Genomic DNA, 27,345 nt, shown 5'->3' with positions numbered 1-27,345 from the left:
TCCTACTTTTTCTTCTGTTAGGCTCAGGGTCTATGTTTTAGTGCTTGTCTTTAATCCACTTTGAGTTGATTTTTGTGCATGGTGAGAGATAAAGGTTGATCTTCATTTTGCTGCATATGGATTACCAGTTTTCCCAGCAACATTTGTTGAAGAGAATAACTTTTCTCTAAGGTATGTTTCTGGAAAGGTATGTCTAGTATGAGATTACCTTATTTATGTGGGTTTGTCTCTGTCCTCTGTTCTGAGCCATTGGTCTACATGTCTATTTTGATGCCCATATCATACTGTTTAATGGAACCACCATTTTAATAGAACCAGTTATTCCACTCCTCTATCTATACCCAGAAGTCTCAAAATCAGCATACTACAGTGATGCAGACACATGAATGTTTCTAGCAGCTCTATTCACAATAGCTAAACTATGAATTTTGGATTGGGCAGAGGGGAATAAGGGGACAGGGTGTGGGGATAGGAAGGATGGTGGAATGTGACAGACATTATTACCCTATATACACATATTATTATACTACCAGTGTGATTCTGCACCACATACAGCCAGAGGAAAGAGAAGTTGTGCTCCATTTGTATACAATATGTCCAAATGCACTCTACTGTCATGTCTAATTCAAACACACTTTAAAAATATTTTCAGAAGGAGGTGGACTTGGATGAAAACAAGGCCCTTTATGAATTGACTCCTTTTATGTTTTAAAAATTCCCTCTCCTGAATAGCCATGTCACTTCAGATGTATCAGTAATACAAGTACCTGTCAGAGTTTGAAATCATCTTTGCCTTTCCACTATTGTAATACTCTCAGATATCTAATCCTTACTCTCATTGTAAACAATTTTAATGTTTTACAGTAAGTGTCTTTCCTAGCCCCAATCTTTGATTAAATTAAATCAAAGCAAAAAACTAGAGACCACCAGACCTGTCTTCACCTGTGTACTTACCAGTGTCCTGCAGGGGGCAGCACTGTAACGGGGACAACATGCCGAGCTCTCCACTCAGGACACTGGTCAAGAGAGACCTTAGACTTTAGAGAGACAGAAACCGAAAAGTTAAATTAGAAACCAATATTATATACGTTTTCCTTTTTCTCTGTAACCTCTGATAAAAGCATTCATAACCTGAAAATGCTAAAATTTCACACAGAGTAGAGGTTGGGGCCTGAAGATTTTTTCTTCTCAGTTTTTGTACTTACCTGCACTTACCAGGTATGTGGGTAAATGTTTGAAGAAGGAATGGATAAAATGGATGGAGGTATAATGAGAGCCAAGAATCTGAGGTATATGGAATTCATTTACTGGAAGAATATTATATCCAAAAATTGCTGCACCAAAATGTAGTGAGTTTCCTGACCATAGTTGTGTGTGGGAGCCTGGGTCACCATGCAGACACAAAGCAAAGCTAATTTAGACATCAGAAGAGGACTTCCAAATATCAGAGCCTGGTTTCTAGGAAACAGCAGCCCGAGGAGGCTAAGAGATGTCCCTAATCTCTCAACTGAGCAGCTTTGGAGCTGAGAGTTGTTCTACAATGTCCCAGCTTGTTCTGAGGACCCCAGACCAAAGTTTTGCCTTGTTTCATGGTTCAGTTTCCTGGTGCCTGCTTTGGGAAGCTCAAAGTGTACTGAGGTTAGAGTTCTACCAGGCAGAAATTCTTATGTAAGAAGTTGTTGGACAAGCTTGTGGCCCTCTGTAATCTAAGACTTTGATACGGACTGTTCAGATACAAAAGAGGAGTTATGGGCGTGACTTGGAGGTCCAAAAGATGCCAGAGGGAGGGAGAGCTTTCCTGTCATTTTAGGTTATGCAATTGGCCTGGGTAGGCAGGATTCAGGGGCAGGTCTTGAGCTTAGATGCATTGCCTCTGAGCAGCACAGAGACTCACTGACACCAGAGCGGCTGTCCTTCCAGGATGTGGCTCTATACTTTGGTCTTGGCTTCTCTCTCTGCTTGCACTGCATGGGGTGAGTCCTTCTGAAATATAAATACCAGGGGACACAGGGGAAATCCTTGTCCTGGGCTGAGATGGGTGGCGATAACTAGAGGGCAAAGGCATGCAGCTCCAGTTCCACAATCTCGCTTTCCCTCTAGAATTGGAACTGGACTTGAACTTGAAGAGAGACTTGGAGTAGTGAAGCTCAGCCAGCCTTGGCCACAACAAGACTCAGGGGACTATAAACACCTGGCCTCCTGCTTTATGCATCAGGGTCAGGAGGGCAATGACATAAACTCAAACTTTACTCATGAGGAACTAAAAGAGGTCCTCCCTCCCACTTCTGTGCTTGGTTATTAGAGTAGATCTGGCCCATGCAGAATGACTTAGCAGAATATTAAAGGCATAATCTCAGGAACCCGACTAAGTGAATCCCAGCTGAGCACTTTCAAGCTGGGTGTCCTTGGGCCAGAAACTTAACTTAGCTGTGCCTGGAAATAGGCATGAAGTAGTACCCACCTTATCAGGTTGTAGTGAGGATGATGCGGGTAGTGCTTTTTGAAGCACTTAGAATGGTGTCTGGTCTAGAGGAGGTAGAAAAAGGATAAAGGTATTGATCTAAAGTGGAGTGTGTTATTAGGAAATTTGACATATGGTAATATCAGACCAGAAGACTTTGTTGAAAAGATAGTTTGTCACTCCAGTTCCCAAGAGGTTGGGGACACCACTGGGGTGGACAAGACACAAAGGGACCTACTGAGGTCAGTCAGGAGGCACAGGGAGAGGAGGCCAACAGGTACAAAACGGTTGTTTTGGTTTTGCCCAGAAGGGGAGAGGCAGAGGAGGCTGGCATAGGGTTGGCCAGTTGGAATTATTTGAGTGGACTTTGTTCTGGCTCCTAGTTCTGGGTGGTTTGGGCAGGAGGATACTGGCCCAGGTTATGAGACCATAATAAAGAAGGTGGCTGGGGTATGGACCCAAGGAGCAGTAGTTCCTCAAAGATCAGCAAGACCTCAGAAGTCAAGGCATTAGACACAAAAAATAAATCCACGGTTAACACAGGGGTTCAGCAAAATGGACCACAGCACACACCTGTGCCACTTTATGGACAGAGAAACTGAGACTCCGAGAAATGTCTTCTCCCAAGTTCTTGTGCCTGTCTGTTTCTGCTAAGAACTAGCAGAATATTCTAGAAGAGTTTTGTGTCCTTTACTCCAGAATTGTTCTTGCTACTTTTTGTCCACTAAATAAAACCCAATCCTTTAGCCTGGCATTCAAGGCCCTCCCTGACTTGCATCTGCTCATTTCAGAGTTACCATCCCCTCCACCTGGGCTCCAGCTGTATCCACAGCCCACTCTGGTGGGCTCTAAGCCAGGCCCCGTGTTTTCCTGTCTCTGATTTTCTGAACCTCTGCACTTTCTTTTTCCTGCTTCAGCCCCTAATTCTCTTCCTTCATTCTCTTCTCTCCTCAGCAAGTCCCGCCTCCCTGTGATCAGAAGGTCTTGCTCCCTCTTCCACCTCCTGCAGCCCCTCCCTGGACCCTTGCCTAGGACACACAGCCTATTTCTTCCCAGAATGAAGTCCAGAATGTGTGCGGCTCCTTTTTCCCAAAAGGTCAGCCAGCCTGAGAATAGGGCCTCCTCTTGTTCATGCTCTTAACCAGTAAGCAGCTCAGTACCAGGGGGATACTACTTCTAGAAGCTTCTAAGAGGGAAACGAAAGGCCCTGTTCATTCCCAGAAGCTCTTCTTTTGTCATTGACTTTGGACAAATTTATACCTCAATTCTAATTGACCTCGTCTATCAGCCCTCTTAGTTAGGCTGGATATTCTCCTCATCTCTATTTCACATAAAAAATACTGAGACCTAAAATTTAAATAATTTATTCAGTGTCACGTACCTAGAATGTGGCCAACCCCACCTGGAACCCAGGTCTGGCCTTTCCCCTCTAATGTCCTCATTGCTCCCCAGCAGGACACCCGTCCTCACCCCCCGTGGTGGACACGGTGCACGGCAAAGTCCTGGGGCAGTTCGTCAGCCTGGAAGGATCTGCGCAGCCCGTGGCCGTCTTCCTGGGCGTCCCCTTTGCCAAGCCCCCTCTTGGGCCCCTGAGGTTTGCTCCACCGCAGCCGGCAGAGCCCTGGAGCTCTGTGAAGAACGCCACCTCCTACCCTCCTATGTAAGTGTTAGACTGTCCAAGGGGGGTTGTCCCTCGGTGCTGCAGGAGGGGGTGGAGGCTGTCCTGGGCTTGGCTCTGCTTTCTTCTGGAATCTTCTGGAATCTTCTAGAACACTGAAGAGCCTTGAAACAGTCCAGACCTCTCAGGGACCTAGAGCCCTTTATTCAACACTAGTTCTTGAGCATCTAATCTGTGCCCAGCTTGCCCTTGGTTCTTAGAATCCATTGGTAAGCCAAAGAAAGATCCTGGCTCTATGGAGCTTCCAGTCCTTCAGGGAGAGTGTGGGAGATAATGAAAAATGCTGAAGGTAAACAATGAATTATGTCATGCTGTGTTGGAACATGCTTGGTGATTAGTACTTTGCACAAAGAGCTGTTGAGCAGGTGAGAGAGATAAGAAGTAGTCATCTTATCTTTTTTTATTGAACCTTGGTGAGCTGGGAGTGGGGTGGGTGAAGGTGTGTGTCTGGGTGCATTGGAGGGTCACCTTGGTGAGTTCTCACCGCCCACATGTGTCTCGTTATAGTCATAGGCAAAGCAAAGGTTGTTGGGCCCAGGAACCCTGGCCAGTGGGGTACAAGCTCAAAGATACCAGATGTCCTCACAATCACACTAGAGCCCCTCAGACACCTACAGGTGTCATTTACGACCTTCATCTTTTCCTCATTGGGAATTTCTGGAATGTCCAGAATCCCACATTTGGCTGCCTTCTTTCCAGGTGTTTCTTTAAAAAATTAATATTCAGTTTTTAAATTTCTGATTGTGAGTGCCATACATACATATTGTAAATATGTTAGGAGATACAGAGAAGCCTAAGTGAGAAAATTAAAATCACATGCGGTCCCCCGATCCAGGAGGAACTGCTGTTGACTTTGGAGATCCTGCTGCAGCCTTCCTGCCTTGAAAATGGATTGTACATACGGGTAGTTGGAATGACCACCTTACTCATGGATCAGTGTATCATCAACTTTGTCCTGTGCCTTTAAATATCCCAACCTGGCATTGAATAGCTGCATTGAATTTGGTATTGAGGTGCAATTGATTTCCTCCAAGTCTCGCTTGAGTTCATTAAGTTGGTTTTGATGTTTTTGACATCATCATGGACACAATGAGGAACATCATGTAGCTAAATCATGATACCCGTTTATGGATATTTGAGGGTAAGTTCCAAGAAATGGAATTTCTGAGTCAAAGAGTGTGTGCTTTTTGTTAAATTTCCCTCAAGAAATATTCTGTGAATATTCCTGCCAACAATAGATGAAAACCTCCATGCAGCAGACCCTTAGCAATGCTTGAGGTTATTAAAAGAATGCTTTTGGGCAATCAGGTAAACAAAACAGTAATACAACAATCAAACAATAATACCTATCATTTTGGTGTTTATATTGCATTTATCTAAATACTAGTGAAGTGCAACTCTTGTCCCCCTTTTAACATTTGCATTCTAGTTTTTGAGTCATATTCCTGCTGTGCTTGGAGATCTGGGAACAACGCCTAAGAGAGAACAACTGGAAGACATGTTTTCTGGCTCCACTCTGACACTTGATAATTGTGTCTTCCTGGCACCTGTGTGTCTCGGTTATGTCTTCTACATACTGGGGACAGCAATGCTTGTCTTCTGTGTCTATTGAGATCCAGACATATTACTTAGATCATACTTGGCGACACCAATATTACATAGCATGGGTCTTCTTGGCTGTGTGAACTGGGGCAGGTTGTGGAAACTGTCTGTGACACAGTTTTATGATCTGTAAAATGTGGATAATAACAGATTCCCATATCCTAGGGCTGATCTGAAGCTTAAAGCAATTAGTGCATGAAAATAATTTATATCAGGACCTGACTCATTGAGAGAACTCAACAATGTTATCCATTCCTTTCTAAGTTGGATCTTGGAGACCTTTCCTCAGGGCAGCCAAGAGTGGTTGCCTGGGATAGATAGGGACACGATAGAATCTTAACGTGCCAGGGCTATAAGACCCTTAGGAAAAACACTCCTCTCATTTACACCTGGGGCATTGGGACCCAGAGCGGATGGCAATTCACCTAAGGTCACCCAGCACAGATGACTAAAGCAGGACTAGACTGTGGTTATGCTGAGATTATCCCACAGGATGTCACCCGTAGCCTGCTTCAGGATAAATGTATTCCATCTTGGTTGCTGAAGTCTCCCATGGTTACCTGGTGGAAGAACACAGTCATCCTATAGGCCAAACATTATTGGGACCTTGTCCTGGGAATGCTGGAAATGTCAGCTCTCAGGGCAGGCCAGTGTGTGGGCAGCCTCCTTTCCTTGACCCAGGGCATCCCATAGGCTCCAGGAAAGGAAAAGGGGTGAAGTCCCTGTCACTCTGCATGATCTGGGGAGAGTCCCATGGTCCTCACCAAACTCCCATTGAGCTTCTCCCTCACTCCAGTGTCTCAAGTCCAGTGACAGCAGATCCACTGAGAAGCTTCAGGTCTGGCTCCAGACCTCCAGCCTCCATCTGCCTGCACCTCAAAGCTCCTTCTTTCTCCTCTCCCAGGTGTTCCCAAGATGCATTGGTGGGGCAGAAGGTCTCCGATCTCCTTACCAACAGGAAGGAGAACATTCCCCTCCAGTTCTCTGAAGACTGCCTTTACTTGAACATTTACACTCCTGCAGACTTGACCAGGAGAAGCAGCCTGCCGGTGAGCGTGGGCCCCACTTGTCAGGGCTTGGGAGTTTCAGTGTCTGGGATCTCTGGGTCTGAAGGCCACGAAGGCAGCTTGGGTGAGGGGCACCACAGGCCATTGTGACTCAGGACCCAGAGGTTCCCGTGACCACAGGAAATACAGTGGCTCTTACCTCGGTTTCCCCTAGGGACTTCAGCCTCTGGGGGGGGGGGATTGTGCTCCATCTGGAATGCACATTTCAGGTTTTTCATGTTCTCTCACAGGAACAGAAGGACCAGAACGATTACTGTTGGTTTCTAGATTAAGAATCTGATCTCAGAGCAGTCTACTAGAGCTGGAAAGAGTTTTAGAGGAAACTGAGACCCAGATGGGGGAAAGGAGGCCACACAGAAGGGTGACAGGACCAGAGCTTGGGGCTTCTCATCTTTAAACCAATGTCCCTGAGCGGGCTGGGAAGTGGAGCACGTGTGTCACCTTTCTGCAGCACATACCCTGTGACCACTTCCACTGTCTCCTGTACACTGTCACTGTCCCTTGACAGAGGTGTGGGTGGGCAGGAGCTGGGCTGGGACAACCTTAGAAGCGCTGTCCTTGCTCAGGCCAGGCATCTGAGGTCTTATGGGAGATCATTTTCGTCACTAACTGCCGCTGGCTCAGGCTGATGCCCAGTGAGTCAGCGTTTTCCAAGAAGGAAGAGCCAGAGGTGGGCCGGCTGCCAGGAGCAGGCCAGGGGGTGAGGGATCTGCTGGAAAGACGTCATACCTGAACTGGACTAAAGAGGAGGTCAGCTCCCAGCTAGTCCCCCAGGAGTACTCTGGCATGGTTCCCAAGAGTTGGGGAGGAGGTTTGAACTAGGGACTTTTTGAAGTTGGTCCTGCATGTGCTTGTTAGGCACAAGGCAGTGGGACAGGGTCCCTCAGTCACACACTTTTCCCACTCATCCTGCTGTTGTGTGCTCAGTGACCCCATCTGCCCAGCTGACCTCTGGGCTTAGGGGGAGCAGGGGCATGGCGCCTTGCCCAGCAGCCCCTGCCCTCCAGGTCTTGCCATCTGGCGGCACACGTCCTGGCCTCTCCAGCCTGTCTGTGCTGACCTGTCCTTGAGCTCACCTTCACTCAGGTGATCCCGACTCAGTCCCTCCCTGGGGACAGCAGGATCAGAGGTGCAGGAGAAACAGGGCTCTGGGAGACCCCCAGCTGTGGACACAGGGTCTAGATCTCCAGGGTCTGGGTTTGGATCCTGGATCTGCCTTGGCCTGGCTGAGAGTCTTGGGCAAGTCCTCAACCTCCCTCAGCCTCTGCTTCCTCTAGTGGGAAGAATCCGGTGTGAGGGTCTAATGATGGCGGTCGGGCTTCATCTCGGGCTGGCTGAGTGCGCAGAGTGAACCCTCCTGAAACTCAAGTTAGAGCTACAGTAGGACCTTATTCTTGCCTGCATTGGCTCACTGTGCTAAGGCTGTGGCCCTGGGTGGCAGGGTGTTGGGCAACTCAGACCGTGGACTCTGGGGCCAATCAGTCTGGGTCAAGCCCTGCTTCAACACTTATTAGCTGTGGAACTTTGGACAGGTGAATCCTCACATTTCTTGTAAAATGAGACAATATTAGTGTTTACCTTGTAGATAGTTAATTGCACTGCTGGAGTAGTGCAAGAGCTGCCCCTTGCTTATGTCCAACTGGTTGACTGGTCCAGGCATGAGGACCATGGAGCATTGGGGAGAACACAGTGTCCTTGGTTATTGTTGTTCCTCTGGTGACATTGCAGTTTTAAGGGCTTTGGGAGGACATAGGTCTGGCATAAAGTTGGGTGCACTGAGTCGGGGTTCCTGGGCCCTAAGCTGGGGGTGTTGGGGAGGAGAGAGACTGTCTTTGCAACCTTGCTAGACTCTGGGTGTTTTAGTCAGCTTTTTCGCTGCTGGGACTAAAGGATCAGTCAGCACAACTCTAGGGCAGGAAAAGTTTATTTGAGGGCTCACAGTTTTAGAGTCTTAGTCCAGAGAAGGCCAGCTCCATTCCTCAGGGCTGGAGGTGAGGCAGAACATCATGGCTGAGTGTGTGGCAGAGGTGATCCTGAAGCAGAGAGAGACTCCAGCTCAGGATACAAAAGATATACCCCATAGCCACGCCCCCAATTAATCACTTCCTCCAGCCACACCCCACCTCCCTCTAGTTACCACTGGGCTAATTCCATAAGGGATTAATTTACTCATTGTGGTAAGACTCTCAGCAATCCAGTCATTTCTCCTCTGAACCTTTTTGCATTGTCCCACACGTGAGCTTTTGGGGGTCACCTCATATCCAAGGTTAACACTGGTGGATGTTGCTACTGGCCTCTGTGAGTCACAGCCAAGATGCAGGTGACAGACCTCTGAGGTCTTCTCCAATTCTGCTTCCTATAACTAGTGTCTGTGTTGCCCAGGTGATGGTGTGGATCCATGGAGGGGGTCTGGTGTTGGGCGGGGCATCCACCTATGATGGACTGCCCCTCTCTGCCCTGGAAAACGTGGTGGTGGTGACCATCCAGTACCGCCTGGGCATCTGGGGGTTCTTCAGGTAAGGCGCTGGACTCTCCTCTCTGCACAGTAGCCCTTGCATTGGTGAATATAAAGAAAAGAGGTTCATCTCACAGTTTTGAGTGGCTTCATTGGATTTCCCTTTGTGGAAGGCCTGTTATTCTGTATCACAATATGGTAGAGACATAAAGGGAAACTGTACATGCAGAACTCACCACAGTGAGATGGGGAGCCAGAAAGTGGGGTGTGGGGTGGTCTTGCTCTTTTTGGAACAACCCACTCCAGATCCCATGAGTTCTAGGTTAACCCCTCTCAGGGTGGCACCCCAATGACCCGATCACCTTCCACCAGACCTCATCCTGTATGGGTTCCGTAGCTGCTTAACATTACCACAAAAGTGAGCAAAAGCTGCAGCACATGATCCCTTGGGAGACAAACAACACCCAAACCATAGAAGCCACAAAAGCAAAAAGCTGATGTCCTTGCTCATGAAGTGCTCTGCTAAGGTCCTTCCTAACGCACCCTTCGACCTTCTCACTCCCAGTCACACTTGGCCACTTGCTTCCAGGCTAATGCATGTGCTGTGCCCTCCGCTGGCATGGCTACCCCAGGTGTCACCTTCCTAATCACCCTGCGAGGTGTGGGCCTCCTGGTTGAGCGTCTCTGAAATGCTCCTGCTCCTTCACCTGGGCCGCTCTGGCACACACAGTCCTCTGATGTCGGTCACTGTGCAGCCCAGGGGTGCAATGCCACATTCTGCTCTGGGAAAGGAAGCAGGGGCAGTGCCACGGAGGGAGCTCAGCAAATGCTGGGCTGGCAGGGTTCAGAGGGCCATGCCACCAGGCTGTCTGGAAGCTGCCAATCATTACCATAGGACTCAGCGCAGGTCACATGACCTCTCAGCAGCAGCCACAGCAGGTGCCTCTCACACACACCTGAAATGCCTCCTTCTCCTGGGCCAGGTCACTGCCCACTCCCAGCTGGCTGCTCCCTCTCAGCTGCCCCGCTGGCCCCTCCTGCTCCCCTTGCTCAGGCCTCTGGGTCTCCCTCTCCCTCCACTGATTCCCTGAGTGAGCCAAGCAGCACTTGGAACCCAGGTGCCACCTTAGCTGCCTCCTCCTGCTGCCCTGGCTGTGCACAGGGCACCTCCACTTCACAGGGACAGACCCTCCCCCAGCTCAGGCTCTCCTGCTGTCCCACAGCCCCTGTGCCTCTGCTGCAGCTGCCCCCTCCTGGGTGGTCAGGGTGAAGGCCTGGGGCAGCCTGGAGGCTCTTCTGTCCTCACTCCCCACCTGCGTGGGCCAGCGGATCTGCAGGGCTCCTCCTATAAACGTGCTCAGAATCCAGCCCCTCCCCCACCTTGCTTTTTGGCTGTGTCTCTGGCTGGATTATAGTTATGATCATATTCAAAATCCTGTGACTTGGACAGGGTGGCTGTTCCACAGTGGCCAGAGATCACAAGAGGAACAGGTTGAGTCTCGTCCTGCCTCTGTTGAGGGCTCCCAGGTCACTGATGGTGACACGAAAGTCCCCTCCAAGTCCCCAGCGCCCTCTCTAGTGCCTCTCACTCTAGCTACACTCACACTTTGGTGCCCTTGGCCATGGGGCCTTCGCACCTGCTGCTTCTCCTCCCTGGAATTTCTCCTTTGGACATTTACAAGACCTGTGCTCCTTTCATGCTGGTCTCTACCCAATGCCACTGCCCCACAGAGGCCTTTCCTGGTTCTGAGATCTGAACCCCCCACTGCCCCACCCTGCCTCTGTCATTACCTGTCATTAACCCAAATCACATTCACTCATGAACATTGTGTTCTCTTTCATCTGTTTGTCTGTGCTCTGGAGTGTGAGCTGAGTGTAGTCAGGTTTTGCTCCTGGTTCCTGGGGATGCTGTAACTCTTAGACTGGTGTAGGGCACATAGTAGGTGCTCACTCAGCCCATCATTGCTGGAAGAATGAATGTAGACTCCATGCAGAGCAATGCTACAGAGATGAGAGTCAGGTAGAGACACCTGTGGCATGGATGCAGTGTCCCCTCCTCAACTCTGGTCCTGAGAGCTCTGCCATGACATCTCTAGTCCCACCCCACCCTATTACTTTACAGCACTGGGGATGAGCACAGCCCAGGGAACTGGGGTCACCTGGACCAGGTGGCTGCTCTGCGCTGGGTCCAGGACAACATTGCCAACTTTGGAGGGAACCCAGGCTCTGTGACCATCTTTGGAGAGTCAGCAGGAGGAGAAAGTGTTTCTGTTCTTGTAAGTTCTCCTGCCCCTGCTCACCCCTGGGCCTCTTGGAGACCACTAACATTCAACTACATCCTCCTTAGTTTACAAGATGGGATTCAGGGAGACTCTGCTCACTGCCTGGCTTTAGGTGGTGGAGAGTCAAGACCCCGACTCTCTTGGCCTCCAGGAAGCTCAGAGCTCGGCTTCATGTCCTGGGGCCAGCAGCATCTCTAGCTCAGCCTGCAACGGCGACTTTTCTCCTTTTTGATTTGATTTAGTTCTATTTCCTTTTCCTTATAATTTTGATATTAGGGTTTACCTCACTTCTCTTGGGAAACAGGGGTGGTTATAAATTACAATGAGAAGGGGCACAGATATAATTTAGATAAAGGATCCTTGGCTCCAAGGCAGATCTCCGTGTTGAGAGGACTGGAGCACCGAGAGCAGGCAGGGCCCTCCTCTAAGGTGGCCTGATGACATGTCCATGCCCACGATGAGGGCAGCAAACTCTGGGACAAGTTGCACTGAGGGAGGTGGGTGAGAGCATGCAGGGATGGGAGGTGACGGGAAGGATGGGGCATGGATGTGGGTCACAGACATAACTTGGGTCCTGAGATTTCCTGCTAGTGAGGGGAATGGGGCTGGAGGACACTGAGGGAAACTATGGTGGTGCTGGGAGCGTGAAAAACCCCTCTGTACCTCCGGGTTGAGGAGAGCGTCAGTAGTTTACATGTTTTCCAGCTGGGTATTGTCCTCATAGCTGAATAATCAGGGCAAATATTTATACATTTTTAAAGGAAGAGGATATGGAAACATAAAAATAAAATGAAGAAGAAAATGATCATCCACAATCACACACCTCAAGGATAGTGACTGGGCATTTGGACCTGTGTTTTTCTGTCTGTCCATCCATCCATCCATCCATCATCTTTACCCATCCTCCCTTTCTGTTCTGTATCCATGTTGCATTTTTTCCCACAAAATTTCCCTTAGCATACTAGCATAACGTAAACATTTCCTTAACGTTAAACATTCTTATGCAATATTATTTTTATAATTGTATAACATTCTATTGCAAGAATGAAAAATTGTTTAGCCAATTTCACAATATTGGATCTTGGATTACTCTCAGCTTTTTTTTTTTTTTTACCATGTTAATAGCGTGAACATTTTTAGATATCTCTGTGCACCTCCAGGATCTTTTCCTTCTTTCTTTTTTGCAATGCCCTTGGCTTGGCAGCACATGCTCTGCCATTGAGTTATACCCCCAGCTCTTGTTTTTTTTTTTTTTTTTTTTGCTACTCGGATTGAACTCAGGGTCACTCCACTACTGAGCACATCTCCAGCCCTTTTTTGTATCTTATTTGCAGACAGAGTCTCACTGAGTTGCTCAGCACCTTGCTTTTTGCTGAGTCTGGCTTTGAACTCATAATCCTCCTGCCTTAGCCTCCCGAGAGAGGCTGGGATTATAGGTGTGCACCACCCCACCTGGTCCCACCTCGTTTTTATGGGATCATTTTTCTTAGGATAAATTTTGCATACTGCAATGTAATCTGGGGCTAGGAATTGCCTAGCTGGTTTCCCAATACTTTTGATTGACATGATAAGCATGTGTCACATGCTTCCTGTCCTGTTCTTAACTCTGGGATCTGGTCTTGTCCTATTGAGTTTCTCTTAGGAAAGGTGGGCCCCACATGGAGCTGGGAAGCAGGCCAGCATAGGTGAGGAAGTGTCATATGCACAGGGTGCCAGAGTCTCAGGGTGAATGGGCCCAGGGAGGCTGAAAGACAAGTGAGTCACTGATCTTCACCTTGTGAACATAATCCTCCTCCTCTCCATGTCCCTGCCAGGTGTTATCTCCTCTGGCCAAGAACCTCTTCCACAGGGCCATTTCTGAGAGTGGCGTGGCTCTCACTTCTCTTCTGGTCAGGAAGAATGCCAAACCGCTAGCTGAGGTAAGTCTCACCCTGGTCAGTTCCCAAGCCTTTTCTTGTGTTCTCCTGGAATCCTCAAGGGGCTTTTTTTTTCTCATGGAACTCAGTCTTCAGGCTCAAAGGATACCACACATGTGAATGGCTTGGTGGAAGAGGCTCCTTTAGGGCCCACATTCACAAGACATTCTCTACTTTCCAAAGTGCTAATCGTCTCATGCAGGCCTTTGGCAATTCTGCATAAGTTTTAGTGTGTGGAGACATGGTACACTTTTAAGAAGGTCACATGTATTAATTCTCTTCATGAGACAGGTGCAACCATTAGCTTATCTATGGGTAGGGAAATGAGTCCAAATGATTCGTATTCGGTGGAGATGGGAGTTAAATCAGAGAGTGGTATTCTGGATTCCACGTTCTTCACCACAACTCCACACAACTTCACTTCAGACATAATTTTGAGACCATTATGCCCATTTTAGCAAAGATAAGGTAATGGAGACACATATATATAAAGATATATTCATATCACACAATTCCAGTTAGCAACAGAGGCAACATTCTATGGGGCTCAGAACCCACTCCAGCTGGTCTAGAGGATCTTAGCTGCTCCCTGCTGCCTCCAGAAGTTGACTTACCATAGAACACCTTGTCTGTATGGAGACATTTCCCTTGAACTCTGTGTTGACTGTGATCTCTGCAGAAAGTTGCTATTACCGCTGGGTGTAAAACCACCACGTCTGCAGTCATGGTTCACTGCTTGCGCCAGAAGACAGAGGAGGAGCTCTTGGAGACCACGCTGAAAATGGTAGGTGCCGCCATCCCATGGCCCTTCCTCGTAGGCTTGACCCTGGGCTTCTCTCTCCACTCATCTTGATCCAAGTTGGAAATTTCTTTTTTTTTATCTCTTATTATGAAATACTTAAAATGCAATAACCACACTAATTGTAGGGGTTTTCAGAAAAGAGTCACAATTTTTCTTGGTTGATTTAGAAGCTGTCTTAATTATAACACAGTAGTAGTCAAGTTTTCTAGATTTTCTGAGACTCTGTCTCATTTAGTATTCAAAACAATTATCTGTCATCTCTCCAATTATATTGATATTATTTCACTAATCTAGTGTGAATCCATCCTTAACTTTTCATCCATCTATTTTAAAAACTTTTTAAAGTTTTTTATAATTTTATTTTATTTGTATTTATTTATTTACTTTTTTTGGTGCTGAGGATCTAACCCAGTGCCTCACAGGTGCCAGGCAAGTGCTCTCCACTGAGCCAAACCCCAGCCCTCATTCTTCTTTGTTTTATCTGTCCATCATCCATGAATCATCAGTCCAACATACATGCACACTCCATTATCCAGTCTCCAAAAGCAATGGTCTCCCCTTCACCTATTTTGAAGTTTTCACCTTTTGTCCATGTGTCCATCCAACTTCCCAATGGTGCTTGCATTAACCAACTCACTTCCTCCTTCTGTCCCTCCCTCCCTCCCTCCATGCTAAGTGTGTGGGAGAGCAATGTCAGGAGAGGTGATGCAGACATAAATTGAACATTGTCCCTGCTCAAAAGGGACAATACAAGGAGAAATGCAGCAATATACTTAGTGGTTTTGTGTGGTGGGAGGATAGAGAGGAGACACAGTCATTATAGTCATTATTAAGAGTGTTTCTTAGGGAAAGTGACATTTGAGGATTGATGGATTGTCAAGACAGTCTGTTGCCACAGGGAACTTAGTAGGACAAACATCCAGAGGAAAGACTGGATGTTTGTCCTACTAAGACTGCAGGGCTAATGGGAGCTACTTCCTAAGGGGACGGAGGTCTGACTGTGAGCTTGGGGTCACTTGAGCCCCTGGTCTATCTTGACCTTGAACACCAGACAATACTTCTGGGCCCACAGGGCAGACTGCTAGCATAGTGTTCTGTATGTCCATGGATTGAGTTCAATATGGCCTTGGGAGTTGGAGCTTGGTTTACCGACTTAAATAAGGTGATTAAAGTTTTCAAAAAATTAAGACACAACTGTTTTGTGGTACCTGGAAAGAAGCAAATACTTTAGCTATCCTCTATGTGACAAAAAGGAGCAAGGTTATATGGAAATAGATGGTGACCTTGGGGAAACCAAGAGACCTAAAATCTTGGAATCCCAGGACATATTTCAAAGATCTTTTGAATTTTTGGTGGAACTTTTTACATGATTAACGACTGGCCCAGTACACACACACACACACACACACACACACACACACACACACACACCACCCCTGGCCTGTGGGGCTACAACCCAGAATGGAGGAACCCCAGTGGTCCCTCTACATGTAGGGCAGGAAGTGAGGTATGGTTTAACATTTCAATCACTGCAATCTGAACACATAGCAAATCTGTTGGAATGTGCTTCAAAGAGCTATCTTAAATCATAGTTTTCTAACCCCCAATGAGAAAACTCTTTCCAAGGTGGCTTGAAGAAAAAGAATACATCTTATAATGGAATCTCCAGATAAGTGAGGAGTTCATGAGCAGATGGCTTAGGGCATGGCTGGATCCAGGTGTTGTTAAAATAGTGTTGAAATTGTGCCTGTCTCTATCCCTCAGCTTGACAATCTTCTTTGTTGGCTTCTCTCTGAAGTAGATTTGTCCCCTGGGGAGGTTAAAGATACATGTCCTGTCTGCTTAGAAACTGTCTATCTCAAAAGCCTCAGCAATAGGTTTGGGGTAAACTCTGTTGGAGTGACACTGGTTTGTACCCATCCTTGTACTCATCTGTATGTTGAGGGACTTGGAACACCCCAGGTCACAGAGAGATGCCTGAAGACATGGAGAGGACGTGGGGTAGAGGGAAGCAGGGGGAGAGAAATGCCATCTCCCTCTGGTGCATCCCACCTGCAGTGCCATTTCCCCAGGAGCTGCCTCATCCACTCCAATGCCCAGGGACCAATATGTATGTTTTCTCCAGAGGAAAATTGGGTGTTGATGCCAGTAAGAACAAGTAGGGGGAAGGATGACGAGGACAGGCAGCAAGAGCAGAGGTCCTCCCTGCAGCTCCAGGGAGCCTGACTCTGGTCCCCAGGTCTCCTTTCCTGGCTGCTGCCTGCCCCTCCCCCATCCTAGGACTCTACTCTGGGCTCATGCCCAGTGGGGTCTGTGTAGGGTCCTCTGCCTCCGATTGGGAGAACCTGGTAGCTCTGGGGCACACCTCAAAGGATCAGCTTTTATACCAGGAAGCTTCTCACTCATATCCTCTGCCTTTGTCTTCACAGAAATTTTTTACTCTGGATATGCTTGGAGACCCCAGAGAGGTAAGGACAGATGGTTTCTTAATTACAGGTTTCAAATCTTATTAATACAATTAAGCTCTGATATGCTATGAATGAACGGATTCTCTTTTGCAGACTCATATTGCTGAGGCCCAGAGAGCAGAAGTAACGAGTCAGGGTATCATAGCTTAGAGGTCAGGAGGCAGGATTGGAACTCACCACCATGGCTCTCAGTGCAGTTCTCCCAGTCACAAATTATATATCTCCCAGGATGAGCTACCCTCTTCTCATTTACATTCCCTATGGGATAAGTGTGCTCTAGAACTCCCTCAGGAGGCAGAGATAAATGGATTAGGGGCTCAGAATCCTTCATTAAGGAGGACAGATGTTCTAGGAGGCCACAGGGCAAATTAGCTGTGCAGAAGGGGAGCCTGGGATCTCAGGCCTTAGGACACCACCCTCCTCCTAGGATCCAGGAAACTCCAAAAGTATCCTCCCATCTGCTTCCTCTTCCTCTCCCACCTCTCCACAGTTGCCAGGGTCTGGAGACTTAGCTTAGTGCCATCTTGCAATCCTGTCCTCTGCTCCCTCCCTGGGGATCCTCTGACATTTCTTGATCTTATGAGGATGAAATGAGATCTGTCTACTCAGACATTCATTAAAGTGTTAAGAAGCACTTACTCTGTTGTAGGAGATGGTTTAGCAACAGGGATAAGGCAGTGACCCGGAGAAGATTCCCTGCCTTCTGATGGAGGGAGATTGTAATAGAAAAGTAAAGAAACCATGTAGCGTGCTGGCTGATGGTTAGAGTCAAGAGAGAAAAAGATATTGGGAAATGGAGACCAAGTCAGCCAATGGCTTAAATGTAAGCATTAGGATCAAAGGGGTGGCCTGATGATCAGTGGGGGGTGGATCTGGGGGGGGGGGAAGGAAGCCAGCTGTCAAGAGGAATGGAGGAGCAGGGTTTCTGGCAGAGGGAACAGCAAAGGCAAAGACCCTGATGCAGGAGGCCCTGTGTGTGGAGTGGAGGCTGATGGGGAAGCAGGGTGGAGGCTGGGGTGTCCTGGGGTGGGGTTGGGGTGGTCACTGGAATGACTGGTACTGTGATTCTGTGGGATATGGGAGGTGCTCACAGGGCTTCTAACAGAGTGTGGACATGATCTGAGGTTTCACAAAGGTCTGGTGACTGCAATAGTCAGTAGGGGAAGGGGCAGGGCAGGGGCAGGGACAGCCCTGGGAGCTCAGTGCTCTGTAGCTGCACAGCAAGGGATCCTTGTAGCTCAGATCAATGGAGGGGCAAGAAGTCTGCCATCCAGACTTTTCTGAAGGAAAAGATGACACAACTTGGACAGTGGACAGTGGCAGTTATTCTCTTTCTCAGCTTCTTGATGCTTGTCTTCTCCCTGTGGGTGCTGCCCCACTCTGGCCCTCCCGGGCTCTCTCCAGGACTATTACTCTTACCCTCCCCTTTCCTTTCCCCCTTCTCATACCTTAGGGTACCCCCGACTCACCTGGATGAACACAGTTAGAACTGTCACTTCCTTCTTGGAAGCCATTTCTTGTTGACAGGACAAAACCCTTGCTTCCTGTATTATCAGCTTTCTGGTACTATAATGGATATTTGAGATGATCAAGTTATAAAGAGGAGAAGGTCAATTGAGCAGACATTTTTGGAGGGTTTAATCCATGATTCCGTGAACCTGTTGCTTTGGGCCTATGGCAGCACATCACCCCAGGACTGGGAGAAGACCAAAACCGCTCACCTCCTATCTGGGGCTCTGGGGTAGAGAGAGATGGACAGAGAGAAGGAGGGAGGGAGTTGGGGAGAGGGGGAGACTTGGGAATTTCTGTATGATGAGGGCATGTGCCCAGTGACCTGAAGACCTCCCACTAGGCCCGATATCTTCAGGTCTCCACCCCTCCCACTACTACCACATGCTGCAGATTAAGCCTCAACACATGGGCCTCAGAAGCCCCATTGAATTAGTTCTTCATATGTGAGTGCCAGGGATGTGCCAGAGATTGTGCAGAAAATGTGCTCTATCCTCTGAGCCTCTCTCTTGTTCCTGCACTAAGGCCCTCCTTCAAGCCCAGGCCTCTGTGACATTGCTGGAATTAGTCCTGCTCACCTCTGTCCCTTGCTTATGCTATTTCTACTGCCAAGAGCTTTCATAACAAAAGCCCATGCAGATGTCAAACACCTGATCCAGGTGCCCTGAAGACACTTCCTTCAGAGGAGCTGCTCCTCCTGCTGGCTTCTGGGCAGGCCTCTCAGAGCCTCACAGCCTTGCTAAGGCACCCAAACCAAGCCCTCTACTGTCCACTCAGGGAGCAGGATCTGGCCCTTGTCTTGATCTATTACTCCCCCATATAGGGAATCAAGTCTCAATGTAGGCACCTTGAGTGGTGAGCTCGATACCTCCTCAAAACTAATCGTTTCTCTAAAAGAGCTCAAGTTTAAATACAGATGTAATAGATACTCCTCAGTTACAGTTTTAGTACTTGTGAATTCACTTCTTTGCTAACACATTTTTGTAAGCACCAGGGATACTTTGATGCATTTGTGGTCATTTGCAACATTAAATGCAAAGCAGCAAGGAGTTGAGTTTCTGTGAGGTCCATGTTCCCCTCTGAGGTCACACAAGGAAATACTCAGTGTCCATCTTCATCTCTCTTGCTAACAGTACCCTTCTTGTGGTCTATATAGCACTGCTTCTTTTACAGTATTTGCTTTTGTTGGTGATTTCTCTGTTTATAATGACTCTAAGGCATAGTGAAGAAGTGCTGTCTAGTGTCCCTAAGCATGAAAGGCTGTGCTGTGTCTTGAAGAGAAAATACATGTGATAGTAAGCTTTGTTCAGGGTGTGTACGGTGCTTTTGGCCATGAATTCAATATTAATAAATCAAGAGTACAGTCCATCCAAAGAAGAAGTGGAGATTTGCCTGTCTGTAAGTGAGGTCAGTCTGGAAAGCTGTCATGCAACATCTTTGTGGAGACACAACCATGGGAAAGATGGAGAAGCAGCTCCATGTTTAAAAAGCAGAGTGGACAGCAGTGTTGTAAGGCAGGAGCTATAGAAATCTGCAGTGATGTTACCCAAGGTTGAGAAAATGTTGAGTGAGTCCCAGCTGGTGTTTTATTATAAACAGATTCTGCATGTAACGAATTCTTTGTAAGAGATCTATATCATATGACATGTCTAAAGAGCAACCCACATGGAGACGAGAGTCTCACAGGGCCTTGATTCTGGACATCCCTTTGGACCAATGGCCCAGCTATTTGCTAATTCAGCACTCACTGTGATCTGACTAACATGACTAGGACAGTGAGAATAGAGTGCCTGTGTGTGCGTTTAAAATTGAGATGGATATTATCATTATTTATATGTAATATATAATTTGGATGATATATTTCCCATTCCCTGATCTCTATCACGTTGCCATCCCTAGCTTCCTGGTTAAAATTCTCCCCTCACTGTGTCACAGACTTAGCTCCCTTCTGAGTTTTGTGGCCCTGCCCAGAGTCATGGAAGTTTGTGGTGCTGGCGTGTTGACTGCTCTGCTCTCTTTCCCCAGAGCACTCCCATGATACCCACTGTAATAGATGGTGTCCTGCTGCCAAAGACACCAGAGGAGATTCTGGCTGATAAGACGTTCAACACTGTCCCCTACATTGTGGGAATCAACAAGCAAGAGTTTGGCTGGATTTTGCCCACGGTGAGATTGTACAGACCTCTTACACAGACTCCTCCTCCTCCCCCATCTTCCCTCTGACATCTGGACCCAGAATGTCTCTTTTCTCCAAGGCCCACTCTGAGTCTGGGGAAACTTCACCACTGGTCTGAGTGGACACTGGACATTTCTTTGTAAATCTTTTCTGGGAAGCTCTCTTGAATGGTACAGCCCTGTGGACCCTTCTCCCCAAGCACTCATTGATTGTCTTCCTAATAACGAATACTGACTTGTTCAGGATGGGAGGGTCTGCAGAAACCATAATAGTGCAGACAGATGAGGTCTAGAGGAAAAGAAGCAGGAGAGCTAGATCGGAGCACAGCAACTTCTTCCTTGGGCTTGGACTCACAGGTCCTAGGGGTTCCCATGGGTTCTCCCAGGCACTTCTCTGGAAGGAGTTGGAGGAAGTTGCTTATATGTTAGTTACATCGGCTCAAAAAAACCAGGTTTTGGCTGGAGAAGATTCCCATTTTGACTGGAAAGCATTGAGATTTCTCATGTAGGTGTTTCAAGGGGGCTTAGGGTCATCCTTGGCCATGGCCTTAGGCTAAAAAAGCCAGGCTAGAGTGGGATAGAGTGCAGAGTGCAGAGGTTGAACAGCATCTTCACAGGTTGGGAGTTCTGCAGTTCTCACTTCAGAAGGATATTAGATGTTATGCCAAAGAAATAATTCATCGTGATGGATTTCGACTTCACGAGACATTGGAGTGTGAAGTAATGGCCTGTGCTCTCTTGTTCTGAGCTCTCTGCTTTAGCACTACCCTGGATTCAATTTCCCTCACTGCCCTGATGACCATGTGCCCCCTAGCCTGGTATTTATATGTTCAAGTCATCCCTTTTATATACCTTGCGTTTCTATATACAAGTCCATTTCCTTGAATTTTTTTCAAACTAATGAATGCACCTGCACATCAAGACCCCAAGAGGACCTTCACAGGCATTGGCTTGCTAGGTTCTTCTTGTTAATTCCTGATGATTCAGAAATGCTTAACCCCTTTTTTAATAGATGTTGGGTTTTCCCATCTCTGAAGGCAAGCTGGACCAGAAGATGGCCACATCACTCCTGCAGAAGACTGGCTCTCTTCTGGTAAGAAGTCGAAAGAGTTATAGGAATTGACTGAGAATCACAGAACAGCTGGCCTTGCCCTGTGTCCCAGACCAACTCAATGGCAGAAGAAAACCTGACACCTGCATTCCTTCCCCATCTGTCTGCCTTTCCCTCCCCACCACCCCAGGAGGGATTTGCACAGGGCCCAGGAGGTTCACATCTAGGGAGCCTTCTGCATGGCTCTCTAGGTGGTGGATCTCTTTCTTGATGCATTTTAGGAGATCCAAGACGAACTGACTCAAATGGCCACTGAGAAGAATTTTAGAGGGACAGACGACCCTGTCAAAATCAAAGACCTCTATCTGGAGTTGATGGGAGATGTGATATTTTGTATCCCATCTGTGACTGTGGCCCGTGGTCACAGAGGTAAGGCACAGAGGTTGCATAGGATAGGGAGACTGCCACCTCCCAATATCCAGTCACCTATGGGCAAAGAAAGTGGAGGGTGAGCACATTCAGTGCAATAAGATGTTCAGAGAGGGGAGACAGAGAAGGAGAGGGAACACATTCACAGAACTTTTTAAAATCACAAATTGACAAACAATATTTGTATAAACTTATGGAATGCAGTGTGATTATGATTTATGAATTCATTGTTCAATAATTCCATCAAACTGGTTAACAGACCCATCTCCTCAAATACTTGGCATTTTTTGCAGGGAGAACACCTGACATTTTCTTTCAGTAACTATTCAGTGCAAAACACTCTATTATCAACTGTGTTAACCACACTGTCCAGTAGAACAACATCAAAAGAGAAGACCAACATTTCCCCAACTGATATTTTGTACTCTTTTACCATCACTCTCCTTTCCTCCTCATCTCTCGGCTGTTAACACCATTTTATTTGAGCTATAAGTTGTCACATGTGGTACTTATCTTTCTGAGCCTTATCTCTCTCAGCATGTTGGTCCCCATTTCAACACGTTATCTCAAATGATATCATTTTTTTTATTTTTAAAGACTAAATAGTGTTCCATGTGTTTCTCTACCACATTTTCTTTATCTTTTCATCTGTTGATGGACATAGTTAATTTCATGGTTTGGCTCTTGTGAGTAGTTCTACTGTGAACATGGGGTTGAAGAGATCTCTCCAACAAACTGCTTTCAAATCTTTTGGGTAGATACTCAGAAGTGGGGTTGCTGAATCACGTGTTGATTCTGTTTTAGTTTTTCAACAACCCCAAACTTGTTTGACATCTGTACCAACAGTATTAAAGTGTTCTTTTTTCTTTTCATCTTGGTTAATATTTTTCCCTTTTATTTTGATACCTGGAATTGAGCCCAGGGGTACTCCACCACTGAACTTCATCCCCAGCTCTTTTTGTTTCGAGACAGGGCCTTCCTAAGTTGCCGAGGATGGCTTTGAACTTACAATCCTCCTGCCTCAGCCTCCTGAGCTGCTGGGATTACACATGTGCCCCATGGTGCCAGGTCACCCTTTTTCCTTTTCCATTGTTTTTGATAAAAATCATTTGGACTGGGGTGGGTGATACCTCATTGTACTTATAGTTTGTGTTTTCCCAGTGATTAGTGACATTGAGCACGTTCTCATCTACCTGCTGTTCATTTATATGTCTTCTTTTCAGAACACAGGGCCCTTACCCACTTTTAAATTGGCTGTTTTGTTTTGTTGCTGTTGTCCAAAGGCCCTGCAGAGCTTATATTTAACTCTTTAATGCATTATCGCTTGCAAACCTTTTCTCCCGGTTTGCAGGTTGTTTTTGCACACTGTTCCTTGTTTTCCTTGCTTGAAGGAGCTGTACAGTTCGATGAAATCTCATTTGTCAGTTTTCACTTGTGTTGTCCCCACTTTGGGAATCAAATCCAGAGTCTTGCATCCAATTTTTAAGTAATTTTTGTTTATGGTGTGATATGAGTTTCAATTTCCTATTTCTTCAGGTCAAAAATTCAGTTTTCTCAATATTCTTTATCCAAGAGACTGCCTTTTCCCATTTTGTATTCTTAGCACCTTTGTCAAAAATCAGTTGACTGCACATGCATGGGTTCATATCTGGGCTCTCTGGTGTGTTCCATTGATAGATGTGTTGATTCTTTTCTTCCAATAGTGTGTTATTTTAATTACCATAGTTTTTAGTATACTTGAAATCAACTGGGGTTACATCTCTAGCTTTTTATTTTCCACTCATGATTACCTTGATCCAGTTTTTTGTTTGTTTTATGTGAATTTTTTACTTTTTTCCCTGTCTGAAGAATGATGTTGGAATTTTGATAGTGATTTCACTGAACCAGTAGATCACTATGACTAGCATGGATATTTTAACAATATTACTTCTTCCAAACTGTAATCATTGGGTATCTTTTCTTGATTTTTGTCTTCTTCATTTTCTTTCATCAGTGTCTTATAGAAACACAACACTTCAGTTAAATTTATTCCCATTGAGTTTTACCTTGTTATAACTACTATCTATGGGTTGTTTTCTTGATTTCTTTTCTTTTTTTTTTTTTTTTTGGACAGTTCAGTGTGAGTGTATAGAGAATTTTGCATGTTGATTTTGTATCCTGCAATTCTACCATATATGCTTGCTAGTTCTAACCATCTTGCAGGAAAATCTGTGGGGTTTTCTACCCATAAGATCATGTCATCATTGAACAGACTGTTTCATATCTGCCTTTCCTAGTAGGATGTCTCTATTATAGTTTTTTAATTTAAATTCTGTTTTCTGATATAATGAGAGCTGCCTCTGTTCTCTTGGTTTTCATTTGTGTACAATATCTATTTCCATCCCTTCATCTTCAATCTACATACATCTTTAAAAACAAGATGAGTCTCCTGTGGGAAACATATATACGTGGCTCTTGTTTTCTAATCTGGTCACTGTCCTTTTTGTTGGAGGATTTAATCCATTTATATTCAAGACAATTGCTGATAGCGAGGTATTTACTGATGCCATTTTGTCACTTGTTTTCTGGTTGTTTTTAAAATACCTTTTTCTTTCTTCCCCTTTTGATGTCTTACTTTGTGCTTTGATGGTTTTCTGTCATGGTTTGCTTTGAATTCTTTCAATTTTTGTTTTGTGCTTCTATTAAAGATTTTTGCTTTGTTGTTACCATAAAGCATACTTATAACATTTTACACTTATACCAGCCTATTAATAACTTTAATCACATAAAAATTCTGTACTATATCCTCATGCATTATATTTTTGATATCAGAATTCATGTATGAATTTTGTGTTTGAATTTGTCATATTTTTTTTCAGATATAGTTTTATTTCTATCATTAACTTTTGTACTTTAACATGTTTTATTTTATTAGTGTCTTTGTTTCAGCTTAATGACCTCTCTTTCACAAAACCTATAGGGTGTGTCCAGAGGTAATTGATTTCATAAGCTTTTGTCTGGGAAAGTTGTTATTTCTTCCTCATTTCGGAAAGATAACTTTCTTGGATACAGTATTACTGAGATAAAGAAACAGATTATTCCATCTCTACATATAGGTTCATTTAGATATCCTCATTTTTAAACAAGCAGCTTGGATATGCTTCACTCTTGTCTGAATGGGTGAGAACAGCCCCGGAAATGCTCAAAACTGGGCTGAATATAAGGTTGTAGATTATGCTTGAAGGAATGAGCTCTATTGTATTTTCAATGAACACACCAAGCATCTTTAGTTGATACATTGTGTACTTCCATTATGTAAAACAACAAACCAAATTCTTTAGTAGAAAAGCAAAGTAAAAATACAAAGACTTCAAAGCATACAGAAATATCTGGCCCAAGTCCCATTTCCTCCTCAACCAGCTTTGAGGCAAGTGACTGTGCTTTCCCCAAACTATCTCTCTCCCATGCTGATAGCCAGGGGCTTCCTGTACAGCCAGAGACCTTGAGATCATCCAGCTGGTGATGTGAACTATGCACAAATCTGTGTCTTCTCAGATGCTGGAGCCCCCACCTACATGTATGAGTTTCAGTATCGCCCGAGCTTCGTATCAGACATGAGACCCAAGACGGTGATAGGAGACCATGGGGATGAACTCTACTCAGTCTTTGGGGCCCCAATTTTAAAAGGTAATAGCTCTGTGCTTCGCTGTGAGCTTGCAGTCAGGAGGTCTGGGTTCCAGTCTTGCTTTGGTGGCCTTGAGCAAGTTCTCCTGCTGTCCCAGGCTTAGCTTCTGACTCAGTGTAATGGGCCTGAGCTACACGGGGCAGTTCCCAGCCTCTCTACTATGCAAGGAGGAGGCGGATCCATGTGCCCTGAGCCAGAGTCACTCTCAGAATCCTGAGCTGTGATATCAATAAGAGAAGCGGTGGGCCACCTGCAGGGCACTGTTCTAGGTCAAGAATGCCGCTCTTGATTTTTCATTCAAAGAAGTATATTAGGATGTGGGGGGGAGGGGGCCAAGGTCAGAATTGTGCTCAACTTAAATCCAGTGTCATATGTGTCTTGTCACTCAGTATTCTCATATATCTAAATTTGCATATTACCATCTATGTTTGATAATATACTTTTTCAAAACTTTCCATAAGTGTCTTAAATTAATGAACTCTCAGCAGTTGCACATGACTTTTGAGCCACTTTATGACCATTCAGGACACACCTGCACCTCTGGGTGCCTCCCAGTTGGGTAGCTCCTTAGTGTCATTGCAGTCTGATCTTTCTCAGACTCAGTGAAAATGTGGCTATGTTTCAAAAACCCAAGTGCCAGCAATCCCTCAAAGCAGAGGAAGCTTCTTATGTGGCCTTTGGAACCTGAATGGGGAATGACCGTCAGGTAGGTACAGAAGACAAAGGCAGTCAGCTTCCTGGTGGACTGCATGCCATGGCCAATTACTACACCAGCTGTTCTCAAGCTAAAAGTGCACACCAAGGGACAGGGTCTTCCTGAAATGCACAATGTCTAGGAGGCACAGAGTTAGGGCCAAGAGTCAGTCCTCCTCCCTTCCTTCCTTTCTTTTCTTCTCATTATAATCATACATAATGGTGGGATTCATTAGCCATATCGGTGTGTGCACATAACATCATTTGTTTAATCTCATTCCCTAATACCTTCCCTTTCCCTCCCCTCTTCCCTACATGCTGACTGTCCTACAAACTCTCAGGTGGTGCTGCTGGCCCACACAGCCCACTTTGAGTAGCAAAGCATTTTTTTCCTTCTGCCCCAACAGGGGGCACCTCAGAAGAGGAGACCAACCTCAGCAGGATGGTGATGAAATTCTGGGCCAACTTTGCTCGCCATGGGTGAGGCTGGTGGCAAAGAGGTAGCAGGGTGGGTGGGTGGGGTGGCCAGTGGTGGGGCCTACCTGTTAGGAAAGAGGGGCTTCTAAAGTTTGACTGACCAGATCCCTGACCCTGTGACCACAGCATGGTGACAGTTAATGCACAGGCTGCTCCAGGAGATGGAGAGCTCCCTGTCTCTGGAGGTACATGTGCCTCTTGGCAGAAGCTCCAGGCAACTCTCAGAATATTGTTGGGACCACTAGCAGCTCTGGGCAATTTCTGTTTCATTTTGATCCTAGGAACCCAAATGGGGAGGGGCTGCCCCATTGGCCAGAGTATGACCAGAAGGAAGGGTACCTGAAGATTGGAGCCAACACCCAGGCAGCCCAGGGGCTGAAAGAGAAGGAGATGGCTTTGTGGACTAAGCTCAGAGCCAAGAAGCCTCCTCAGAGAGAACACGTGGAGTTGTGAATGGGAGGCCGAGCCAGCCTCAGGAGACCAGAGGCGCCCCCACGGGGGTGTTCTGCAGGAGGTGTTTGTAGACCAAGGAGACATCTTATTGTGGAAGCTGGAGAACTGTGTGGTGTAGGTGGGGACAGTCCAGGAGGGGAAGATTTGCAGAATGAATGTTCAT

The 27,345-nt window shown here is 46.4% G+C and overlaps 1 protein-coding gene across 2 annotated transcripts; it reads left to right on the top strand.

Annotated features, from left to right (window-relative positions):
• The first annotated feature begins 1,828 nt into the window (after positions 1–1,828).
• LOC113187739 (liver carboxylesterase 1-like) lies at positions 1,829–27,345 on the top strand. 2 transcript variants are annotated; one of them, XM_077793004.1, is made up of 14 exons: positions 1,829–1,973; positions 3,917–4,121; positions 6,646–6,790; positions 9,191–9,324; positions 11,386–11,539; positions 13,360–13,464; positions 14,141–14,245; positions 16,693–16,731; positions 20,266–20,406; positions 21,428–21,508; positions 21,748–21,895; positions 25,430–25,561; positions 26,660–26,732; positions 27,011–27,345. In XM_077793004.1, the coding sequence occupies exons 1-14, from the start codon at positions 1,922–1,924 to the stop codon at positions 27,180–27,182; spliced, it is 1,686 nt and encodes a 561-aa protein (XP_077649130.1). In that variant the 5' UTR covers positions 1,829–1,921; the 3' UTR covers positions 27,183–27,345. The 2 variants fall into 2 exon arrangements, with proteins under 2 accessions (XP_077649130.1, XP_077649129.1); XM_077793003.1 differs by having other exon boundaries at positions 3,914–4,121.

The sequence above is a fragment of the Urocitellus parryii genome, chromosome 15 (genome assembly GCF_045843805.1).
Source record: "Urocitellus parryii isolate mUroPar1 chromosome 15, mUroPar1.hap1, whole genome shotgun sequence".
NCBI lineage: Eukaryota > Metazoa > Chordata > Mammalia > Rodentia > Sciuridae > Urocitellus > Urocitellus parryii.
The sequence above is the reverse complement of the archived record's forward strand: the minus strand, read 5'-3'. Positions and strand labels throughout refer to the sequence as shown.

Coding starts and splice junctions, on each gene's coding strand:
- LOC113187739 (XM_077793003.1), top strand. CDS start 1,922: ATGTGGCTCTATACTTTGGTCTTGGCTTCTCTCTCTGCTTGCACTGCA. Junction 9,325..11,385: donor GGCATCTGGGGGTTCTTCAG/GTAAGGCGCTGG, acceptor ATTACTTTACAG/CACTGGGGATGAGCACAGCC. Junction 14,246..16,692: donor TGGAGACCACGCTGAAAATG/GTAGGTGCCGCC, acceptor TTGTCTTCACAG/AAATTTTTTACTCTGGATAT.